General features: G+C 27.1%; 3 protein-coding genes across 9 annotated transcripts; all 3 read left to right on the top strand.

Annotated features, from left to right (window-relative positions):
* Positions 1-45: 45 nt before the first annotated feature.
* Positions 46-5692, top strand: Taf2 (TATA-box binding protein associated factor 2). 5 transcript variants are annotated; one of them, XM_089174777.1, is made up of 19 exons: positions 46-220; positions 337-390; positions 463-629; positions 718-934; positions 1004-1242; positions 1369-1590; positions 1692-1905; positions 1998-2249; positions 2333-2541; positions 2626-2865; positions 2946-3195; positions 3282-3422; positions 3532-3722; positions 3803-4014; positions 4098-4317; positions 4403-4559; positions 4663-4824; positions 4908-5081; positions 5169-5692. In XM_089174777.1, the coding sequence occupies exons 1-19, from the start codon at positions 176-178 to the stop codon at positions 5421-5423; spliced, it is 3621 nt and encodes a 1206-aa protein (XP_089030903.1). In that variant the 5' UTR covers positions 46-175; the 3' UTR covers positions 5424-5692. The 5 variants fall into 5 exon arrangements, with proteins under 5 accessions (XP_089030903.1, XP_089030901.1, XP_089030905.1 ...); XM_089174775.1 differs by having other exon boundaries at positions 4905-5081; XM_089174778.1 differs by having other exon boundaries at positions 47-220; positions 466-629.
* A 244-nt stretch (positions 5693-5936) lies between these two features.
* Positions 5937-8664, top strand: LOC107066246 (E2F transcription factor 2). The gene is made up of 7 exons (XM_015320709.2): positions 5937-6096; positions 6447-6556; positions 6650-6920; positions 6991-7211; positions 7486-7595; positions 7682-7729; positions 7814-8664. Exons 1-7 carry the CDS (start codon positions 5989-5991, stop codon positions 7921-7923), a joined length of 978 nt encoding a protein of 325 aa, XP_015176195.1. The 5' UTR covers positions 5937-5988; the 3' UTR covers positions 7924-8664.
* A 431-nt stretch (positions 8665-9095) lies between these two features.
* LOC107066244 (mpv17-like protein) lies at positions 9096-11095 on the top strand. 3 transcript variants are annotated; one of them, XM_015320705.2, is made up of 5 exons: positions 9096-9609; positions 9805-9952; positions 10016-10092; positions 10176-10307; positions 10379-11095. In XM_015320705.2, exons 2-5 carry the CDS (start codon positions 9835-9837, stop codon positions 10616-10618), a joined length of 567 nt encoding a protein of 188 aa, XP_015176191.1. In that variant the 5' UTR covers positions 9096-9609; positions 9805-9834; the 3' UTR covers positions 10619-11095. The 3 variants fall into 3 exon arrangements, with proteins under 3 accessions (XP_015176191.1, XP_015176190.1, XP_015176189.1); XM_015320704.2 differs by having other exon boundaries at positions 9099-9352; positions 9805-10092; XM_015320703.2 differs by having other exon boundaries at positions 9105-9609; positions 9805-10092.
* The last annotated feature ends 329 nt before the right edge of the window (positions 11096-11424 follow it).

Raw genomic sequence — 11424 nt, 5'->3', positions numbered from 1 at the left:
GCTAGTGACGCATGCGCATCACCAAGCGAACTTTTCTGGCAACCCAAGCAGTAAGTACTGCAACAGATTGTAAACTGATCTCCATCTTGAAGGTTTTTATTAAATTTTATCGATGAAAAAATTGAGATATTTGTCATAAAAACAAAACAATTTTTATGAAAAATATGAAATAACAATGAAGAAAGAAAGAACAGCCGATAACAGCAGACCGTATAAATTATAAGTATTCTTTTTCCTAAATAAAATAAACTTTAATTATGTTGCTTATTTCGATAACGTCTTTTTAGGTTATATTTATTTGTAATAATTTTATGATAAAATAATTATATTTTTACAGCTCATCAAATAGTGAGTTTGACAGGTATAAGTTTTGCAAGGAAAAGTATTATTGTAAGTATAATTCATATTTATATATTGAATAATAATATGTAAATCGAAGTATATAATATTTGATATTATAAGCAGGGCTTTGTTGAATTGACGATAGTTCCTTTGAGAGATACATTAAGACTTGTAAAACTTAATGCAAAACAATGTAGAATATATAGAGTATGCTTAAATGAATCTAATGAAGCACCATTTCAATACTTTGATCCATTTCTAGACATATGTCAAGGAGATGGTAAACAGTAAGTATTTTTAATATTATTCTATTTTATTCTTATATATATATATCTCTATTACCTATAATAACTATAATTATTAATACCGCTATAGACGAGCACTGGAATTCTTTTCAAATCTTCATTTATCAGCAGCGCAAAAGGTTGATACAGATAATAATGTAGGCGAATTAGTTGTACAAATTCCACCAGATGCAGCTCATTTAGTTGGAGAAGGCCGACCTTTAAGGATTGGTATTGAGTTTTCATTAGAGCAACCACAAGGCGGAGTACATTTTGTAGTACCAAATTGTGAAGGCACTTTAGCAGAAGTATATTTATTATTATACATTAATGAATAACATATAAATGCATCCATATATCAATTATACATTTTACAGAGAGGTGCTCATATGTATACGTACAGTTATGAAAATTCATCAAGATTGTGGTTTCCCTGTGTTGATAGTTTTGCAGAACCTTGTACTTGGAAATTAGAATTTACAGTTGATGATACTATGACAGCAATATCTTGTGGAGATCTAGTAGAAGTTGTTTTTACCCCTGATATGCGCAGAAAAACCTTCCATTACGTTCTCAACACTCCAGCGTGCGCTCCAAATATTGCTCTTGCTGTTGGGTAAATAATTTTCTTTTTTTAATTTAATATTTGTTTGACAAGAACTTTTTCAAAATGCTTGCAATATTCATTATACAAGTAATAGTTATATTATAATTTTAACATTTATTTTATCTTTGTTTCCAGACCTTTTGAAATATTTGTGGATCCTTATATGCATGAAGTAACGCATTTCTGTTTACCACACTTGTTACCGTCCTTAAAAGTATCCGCAAAGTATATGCATGAGGCATTCGAATTTTACGAAGAAACATTATCCAATAGATATCCATATTCCTGTTATAAACAAGTGTTCGTTGATGAGATAGACGAAGATATTAATGCATATGCAACTATGAGCATTTTAAAGTAAGATTAAATCTTCTAAATATGTTCTATTAAAATTATGTGATTAACATTGATTTTTTTTTCTTATAAATTATATTATAACATATTATCGTTTTTTATAGTACAAATTTATTGCATTCTACTGCAATTATTGATCAAGTTTACATTACAAAGAAAGCAATGGCGCAAGCAATTGCGGAACAATTTTTTGGTTGTTTTATATCAATGCAAAATTGGTCTGATACTTGGTTACCAAAAGGCATATCAACATATTTAACAGGATTATATGCAAAAAAATGTTTTGGCAATAATGAATACAGAGAATGGATCCAATCAGTGAGTAATCAATTGTTCAATTGTATTTTATATAATATACACTTTAAAAAACACCTTTAAATATAAATAAACATTATACTTTTCATTTTCAGGAACTTCAAGAGGTCGTAAAATATGAAGAACAATTTGGAGGTATCATATTGGATCCATCTCAACCACCTGCTCCTTTACCCATTACAGCAAATACTCCAGCACCTGCTCCTAGAGCACCTGATCCTGGTTTTTATTTTCCTATAAAAAATTTACATACTATGTCACCGAAATACATTGAAGTACTTCGGAAAAAAGCCCATTTAGTTATAAGAATGTTAGAACATAGGATAGGCCAGGAATTACTTCTTCAAGTATTTATCAATGCTGATTATTACTCCATATAAATCGAACAAAATTATTCAATAACTTTAATGTAAAATCTTTCACTTTCTAGGTCTTCAATAAACAGTTATCACTTGCTGCAAATGCAGCTCAACAAAAAATAGACTCTGGTCTGTGGTCTCATATGTTAATTAGTACAAATGTGTTCACAAAGGCTATTTTTACAGTAACTGGGAAAGATATGGCTGTTTTTATAGATCAGTGGGTTAGAACAGGTGGCCATGCTAAATTTAGCTTAAGTTTCGTGTTCAATAGAAAAAGGTTTGTATGCTTAATATATTTCAATAATTCTTGTTTTTATTTTAATATAATTATTCAATATAAATGTAATTACATAATATATAGAAATACAGTGGAGTTGGAAATTCGGCAAGATACAATCCATCAAAGAGGAATTAGAAAATACGTAGGACCATTACTGGTGAACATTCAAGAATTGGATGGTACTTTTAAACACACTTTGCAAATTGAAGGTACTTCTTCTAAAGCAGATATAACGTGTCACAGTAAAAGCCGTAGAAATAAGAAAAAAAAGATTCCACTTTGTACAGGAGAAGAAGTTGATATGGATCTTTCTGCGATGGAGTAAATAACTATTAAAATTAATTGTTTTGTTAAATTATATGACCAACCAAATCTTATCATTTTATTTTTTTTATTTATAGCGATTCTCCAGTTTTATGGATAAGATTAGATCCAGATATGACTCTAATGCGTGCAGTTCATATTGAACAACCAGATTATCAGTGGCAGTATCAGTTAAGACATGAAAGAGACGTAACAGCTCAATTGGAAGCTATAGAAGCATTGCAAAATCATTCAACACCTGCAACAAGACTTGCATTAACAGATACCATTGAAAATGAACATTGTTATTATAAAGTGCGACTTAAAGCAGCACATTGCTTGACAAAAGTAATATTCAGATTCTACATTTATAAAATACATCATTATCAAAATTTAATTTTAAAGATTTAAATCATTACTTTGATTTTATATAGGTTGCTAATGCAATGGTAGCAACATGGGCAGGACCACCAGCGATGTTAGCAATTTTTCGAAAGTTATTTGGTTCTGCATCTTGTAGAAGAATTATTAAACAAAATAATTTTTCAAATTTTCAACACTATTTTTTACAAAAAGTAAGTTCTCATCTTGTTTGTATATTTTTCTAAATATTAATGTTATTATATTTTCATATGCATTTATATATAAATTATAAAATTTTATCTTAGTTATTTTTTTTTACAGACTATACCTGTTGCAATGGCAGGATTGCGGAATGCTCATGGCATTTGTCCTCCTGAAGTTTTGTCCTTTCTAATGGATTTATTCAAATATAATGACAATAGTAAAAATAGATATTCAGATAATTATTATAGAGCAGCTTTAATTGAAGCACTTGGAGCAACAGTAACGCCGGTCATTAGTGTGCAACAAGGGTAAAATACAATTTTCTTTATAATATAAAATATTCAATCAATCATAATATTCTAAATTTGTTATGCGTGAAATTTTGTAGGACAGCTATCACTGCTGAATCTTTATCAATTGATACAAAGGCTATATTAGAAGAAGTTACAAGGAACTTGAATTTAGAAAAATTATTACCTTGTTATAAATATACTGTTAGCGTATCTTGCTTAAAAGTTATAAGAATTTTACAAAAATTTGGCCATCTTCCAAGTAATCCTCATTTATTTAGATCCTATGCAGCATATGGGCAATTCATTGGTACGTTGATAAAATAAATAATTTGCTTATATTATAATTGTTGCATAGTTTAAAAATAATGATTAATTTTTTCTTCCAAATAGATATAAGAATTGCAGCTCTAGAAGCTTTAGTAGATTTTACAAGAGTCGATGGTAAATGGGAAGATTTGGAATTTTTGTTAGACATGGCAGAGATGGATCCACATCCTGGAGTACGTCATAGGCTAGTAAGATTAATGGTTGAGAATCCACCATTCGAAAAAGGTCAAAAACATCACTTAGACAAACCTGAATTAGTGGATCGCATTTGGAACTTAATTAAGTATGTATAATTAATTAGTATTAAATATTAATTTGATTAATTATTACCAATACAGATTAACTTACATAATATTTGTATCACTTAGTGGTATGCTTTCGCACGATGCCAAATTGAGATGCGACTTAGTTGATTTATACTACACTCTGTATGGTGTAAAGCGACCTGCTTGTCTTCCGATACCAGAACTTTCACTTCTTACTAAACCTAAAAAAATTGGTCCTCAAAATAGCCCCGAACGAGAAGTATGTATCGGTTCTTATGTGTGACTATTTTATTATTTAAAAAAAAATGTTTAATCACAGAGATAATATATAATAATTAACTCTAATATGTACACGTATATAGGTAAAACCAAATATTCAACATATAAAACATGAATCAGTTATTGAATTAGATAATATTAGCGGAGCTAATAAACGCAAAGCATCGCCAAGTAAAGATATACCAGGACCATCTAATTCTACTGATTACATTCCAGAAGTAAAACGTATGAAGCAAATAAACAATGTACGATCACTTTTTTTACTCTTTACATAAAATATAAACATGATATAATACTAAAAAATAACTTGTTATTCTATTTCCAGCAGGAAGGACGTATTACACCAGTACCTAATGATGGTAAAGTAAAATCGGAGTATTATAGTGATAATTCTGCATCTCTACCAGGTATTATGGGAACGCAAGGCCCTGTAGGTTTTGAACCTGGAATGTTTAAAAAAGACTCGGAAGAACATAAACAAAAAACTGATTCTATTAATAAAGTAAATTCTATTATATTAGTTTATTATGAATATGTGTATGTGTGTTATATTTAATTTGTTATCATTACGTAATTATTAATTTTTCAGAATAAGAAAAAGAAGAAAGATAAGAAGAAGCACAAGCATAAACATAAGCATAAGCACGATCATAAACATGGAAAAGACAAAGATAAAAAAGATAAGGATAAAACGAAAGATAAAGAAAAAGATAAAGACAAAGATAAAACTAAAGATAAAGATCCATCATCAACGCTTAAAGTTAAAGAGGAAACTTTAAGTTCTGCGAGTTCTAGTCTTAGTCCCGACGCAACTACTGCAACTAATGAATTTATTTTTCCATAATAAAAATATGTAAATACTTTTGTTACTGTATATATTTTATATAAATTGTAAATGATCATATATGTATTTATTGTGATACACATAGAACATTTAATTGTATATAAAATTAATTAAAAATAATCTTTTAGAGAGAATAGGTTATATTATAAATTTATATGTTTCTTAGAAAAGATAACTTTTTTAACTAAATTTTGTAAAAACAAATATTTTAAATATTATATATATTAATATTAAAATATATAATAATATATATGTATTTAAAATACTCATATCTTTGTATATCATAAAAATCCCATTTACTTCTTTCTCATTTGAATAATTATAAGCGTCATATCTCTTTCGGATTTAAAAATATTATTTATTGTTTAAATACAAAATAAAATTATAATAAATTGTTAATTATAAAAAGATATATTTGATATAATGCTTACTTAGACATTATTGAAAGTTATATTCGCGCTTTTATTTGAAAGTTATGTACTCTTTGCTTGTGATGGCGTTCGAGGTGTTGCGGCAATTTCGAAGAGGGTAGTCAGTTTTGAAAATTTTGACAACGGTCTTAAAAATGGCAGATAATCAGCAAAGTAGATTCGAAAAATCTCTTGGTTTATTGACTACTCGATTCGTTACTCTTTTACAAAAGGCGAAAGACGGCATTCTCGATTTAAAAGTCGTAAGTAATTTTATTTAAGTTGTAAGACAAAAAGTTAACTTGCACGCTAGGTTAAGTTCCTTACGGATGAAACGCCATTTCTAGCTTGCGGGAATTTTGAAAGAAGTATACCAATAACATAATAATTTTTACAATTATTCTTTGTATAAATATTTTTCCAAAAAAAGTATCTAAAGATTATTTAATTTTCTTTCGATTATTTTCTTTTCTTTTACATTAATCGTTTCTTCTAATTCAATATGCCAAGTAAACATAACCTATATATAAAGAAGTACGAATATGATACTGTTATTTTAAATGGATATCTTGTTTTTTAATTAAAATAAACATGTTTTGTTATAATATTGCAGGCCGCAGATATTCTAGAAGTTAGACAAAAAAGACGCATTTATGATATTACTAATGTCCTTGAGGGAATAGGTCTTATAGAGAAGAGAAGCAAAAATAGTATCCAATGGAAGTATGTATATTAATTTATTATTATTCAATCTAATTTATTTTAGTTTTAAGTTAAATCTAATATAAATACTGATGCATCATATGTTTTATGTAGAGGTGCGGGTCCTGGTTGCAATACGCAAGAAGTTGGTGAAAAATTGACTGAAATTAAAGATGAACTTAAAAAATTAGAAGATCATGAACGTCAACTGGATAAGCATACGCAGTGGATTCAACAGAGTATAAAAAATATAGAAAGTGATTTAATTAATAAAAAGTATGCATATATTTCTTACGAAGATGTCAAAGAAAATTTTCCCGATGACTTTGTGTTAGGAATTCAAGCACCACCGGATACTGAATTAACTGTGCCAAATATGAATCAGGTGAATACATATGAATATATATAAATATTATCTGCGTGATTTGTAACATTTTTTCTTTCTTTTTCGTTAGGTAATAAACGACGAAGAAAGAGACCCAAATTATGAAATGTTATTAAAAAGTAATTCAGGTGAAATCAAGGTATACATGGTTCAGCCAGAATTAGCGAAAGCTTATGATAATAAGGTATTAGAAATGAGGTTGCAAGAAGAAACAAAAGGCATGAAGAGAGGAAAAGAAGATGACGAGAAGAAAGAGGATAGCAACATTAAACCAAAGAGGAAAGTGGGAAGGTACAAATTTTTACAACTAAATTATATTTTAAAGCTAATTAAAGAGATTATTAATATTACAAAATTTGCTCTTTAAATATTAATAATTGTAAAGTTATATTATTGATTAACAAGGAGCAAATAGTAACTCTATATTGGCTTATAGGGGATGAATAACTATTAAATATATGTTTTTCATTTGGTATAAACCATACAAAACTATTATTCGTTAATTATCCTTTGCATATAATAAAATATTCAATAGTTAAACATATAGATATAAATATATTTGCAGGCCACCGAAAGGTAACAGTAAGCACAATCCTATGTTATCTGATGAAGAAGATGAAGATGATCCAGAAATGATAGAGGCTAAGATAGTTCTTCGCGATGTAAATACATCTGGTAAGTGATATTCATAATTCTTTAATATTGAAATTAAAAATAATTTATATTTATCTTTAATTAAAATTCAATCCATTTCATTATAGACATAATTCAAGGGGAAATAGAAATACTTGACCAAATATGTTCTGATAGTAAGTAATCGTATTAAATTAGTTCTTTTAATATATTCCATAAATTTGAACACTTCATGACATTTTTTTATTGCGTGTTTATAGTCTGTGGTCCGCTTGTCAGATTAAGCCCACCACCTGGAGATAAAGATTACGCATTTAATCTCAGTGATAATGAAGGGATATTCGATTTATTTGACATTACAACGAAGTGAACACTACGTTTTTTAGTAATTTCAATTTTTTACTAAAAGTAGTGAAAATCAATGGACAACTTAGGCAATTGAACCTTCATAACAAATCAGTGAAATTATTCTAACATTATTAATATTGATGCTGATATGCAGTGTATATAATTTTAAATAATGGATGTAAAAACAAAATCACAAATATTAGAATGTGCAGTATTTTTTTATCATCAAAAATGAATGCAAAGTGATAAAAAAATCTCTAAAAAAATTACTTAATTGTCTATTTAAAAATAACTCTGGAAAATTAATTATATGAAATTTATATTTGTACTTATGCTGAATTCGATTAATTAATATTATTTTATTTTGTTTAAACATTGTATAAAATAGCGTTTCTCAAACTTTTCAGAGAACATTTTTTAATATACATAATATATATAATTTTAAGAAATTATGTATATTCAATAGTATATAGTAAGTTCTGAAATTTGAAAGGAACGCCATAGTTATTTTATAGGGTAGGCTAATAATAAATCAATGAAGCAAATCAATATATAAAATATATGAGAAAAGAAAAAAAATTTATTTTCAAATATTAATTATGTTAAATAAAACTAATAAAAAATAAAATAAACTAGCACGGAATGTGGTTTGGGAAACGCTAGTATAAGGATGCATTTTTGAGTTTTGGAATATAATCATGGGTTAACGATTTTTTAATCGAGTATTATTATCATTTTATGTTAATAAAAATCTACGTATGAAGTTTTGTCTTGTTTTCAATAGAACTATTTGAATCCATGTAAATATAAATGAGACAATATATTGTAATGAAAAATGTACATAAAATGTAATAATTACAGAGATTTTAGCATTTCCAACTTTTATATATTTTTATATCTATAAATAAATTTTATCGAGTTATATTTTTTGTATAATATTGTTCATAAAATAGAGGATAAAAAGATATATTTGAATACTATTGTAAAAATATAATAATTATAAAAATGAAACATTAATATTTGAACTACCAAACCTGGTTAGAGCAAATTATATTAAAAACTGATTAATGAATCATTGTAAAAACCGTTTTCCTTTTCTTACGTATTACATTTAGAATAGCAAGTGTTTATGTTAATATTAGGTTCATGTATGACGCGTTTTAACGTCAGCATTTGTATTACGAAAGAATAGTTGTTGAAACGTCACAGAGAAACATATCAACTTTAACATATGATCTTTCTTTTTGGATCATGCATGATGCATCTTTATAAAAAAAAATGAAAGACTCGTCATTAATCTTTACAAAGCTTGCTCAACAAAAGTTGAAGTATTACCAAATTCAACTAAGCTGTAATTAAGGAGTACCACTAACAAATATCAAGGACAGACAAGAATGGATCGACTAATTTCGTAACAGACAGAAATTTTGCGCGTATCGCGCATAAGTCAGGTTCGTGTCATTGAGAATATGCGCAAGTTTCCTGTAGTAGTGAATCGTTTCCCGATGCAACGATATTATCAAAAGGCTAAATCTTCGGAATCTTCACAAAGGAGAACCGTTGATGGGCCTTGCAATATTTTTATTCAATTAATTCCAACGACCTTTTCACGTATATGATATGCCAAGTGTTATCAGTGTGAATAAATAAAAACATGTGAAAGAGAAAATCTACCACAGTAGATATACATTATTCGTTATCGCAAAACGTAATTTTTTTTATCTTTTTCTAAATTTTCCTTTAATTTGTCATTAATAATATATCTATTATATATATATATATATATTTAATTAAATTGCATAAATTTTAACAAGAATTAAAAATATATAATTATTAATTAGTATAAGATAAAAAGTAGAAAATAAATAATAATTGTAAATTAATAATTATCTTTTTGTTTTAGTGATTATATATATACATATATAAAAAAAATATGCGGATAATTTTGGTTAAATTCCGTGAAGTATCACAAAAATATCCCATAGTACGGGGTATGGCATCTTACACCATTATATGGCCAACTGCAAGCTTATTTCAGCAAAAAATAACAGGTAGACCAGAATTGAATTATCCTGAAGCGTTAAGATTTAGTTTGTATGGTGGCTTTTTTGTAGCACCTACTTTATATTGTTGGTTAAGATGCGCCTCACATTTTTGGCCAAAATCTGATTTTAAATCTGCGATTACAAAAGTAAGATTCAAAAAATATTGTATATGTGTTTTAATAGAATTAAATATACTTAATGTGTTATTATTGATATGAATTATTTCCAGGCATTAGTAGAACAAGTTACATACACTCCAACAGCAATGTGTTGCTTTTTCTTTGGAATGAATTTCCTTGAACAAAAGTCTGTTTCAGAATGCATTGAAGAAGTCAAACAGAAATTCTGGCCAACTTACAAGGTATAATTTACAATTTATCGTATAAAAAAAGGTAAATTATAAATAAAAATGGTAATCTGTTTTATTTTTAGATCGGAGTATGCGTATGGCCTATTTTACAAACTATTAACTTTGTGTTAATTCCAGAACACAATCGTGTAGTTTATGTAAGTATTTGCAGTTTAATGTGGACATCTTTCCTTGCCTATATGAAAGCACTTGAAACTAAAAGAAAACAACTAGAAATGGGAAATAGTACAAAAACAATGGAATTTTTAGATACTCAATCTGTGATTGAATCTATTGATCAAAATACATCTACATCTTTATGACGTTAGTTTTGTAGTTAAAATTTTATAATACTAGATTAATTGATTTGTATAAAAAATTGTAATTTCCATATGCTTACGTAAAGAGGAAAATTCCTTTTTATATTTTATTTATGAGTATGTGTATGTTATTATGGAAAAGGAAGGTAACAGAAGAAAGCAAAGTTTTCAACTCAAGATTCCATATATTATATTTATTACAAATTTTTAGCATAATGAAATACTGTCGAGTTGATCCATAGCTAGTCACTTTAATAAATGTAAAATACTTTTTTTATCCTAGAATAATAAAAGTAAGTTAACGATATATATTTAAAAGCGAGATGTATTGAATGATCTCATAAATTGAAAGTATAATTAATATTTAAAGGTGTTTATAAAGTTTATTAGTTTTAAACAAAATGAATTAATATATTAAAATGTGGTTGACAATAAATTGTATAAAATCCTATATAAAAAATAAAAAAAATATACATCAAACTTATTGAATATATTAAACATTTTTTAATTATTATATCAAATTAGAAGAATATATAGAATAATTTGTATTGAACCTAACAGACATTCATTCTCTTGTATATAAATTTGATTCTGAATAATAATTATAGTTATATCATTTAGGAAATTTCTAAAAATATGGAATATAATTGGTTATTCTCTACGAACAAGTGTACGTAGAAAAATTTACCAATAAAAAACGTACCTATGATAATTAGTCCAAATCCTGAAAGCCTATTCGATGATCTTACATTAGTTTATCCAATCATCGTAAAATAGTAATAACAATTGTTTAGTACAATTGTCTAAAT

Source organism: Polistes dominula, unplaced genomic scaffold (assembly GCF_049000335.1).
Source record: "Polistes dominula isolate Pdom_NZ unplaced genomic scaffold, Pdom_raw_medaka contig_16, whole genome shotgun sequence".
NCBI classification, from domain to species: domain Eukaryota; kingdom Metazoa; phylum Arthropoda; class Insecta; order Hymenoptera; family Vespidae; genus Polistes; species Polistes dominula.
Note: the sequence above shows the minus strand (reverse complement) of the source record. Positions and strands in the feature narration are given on the sequence as shown.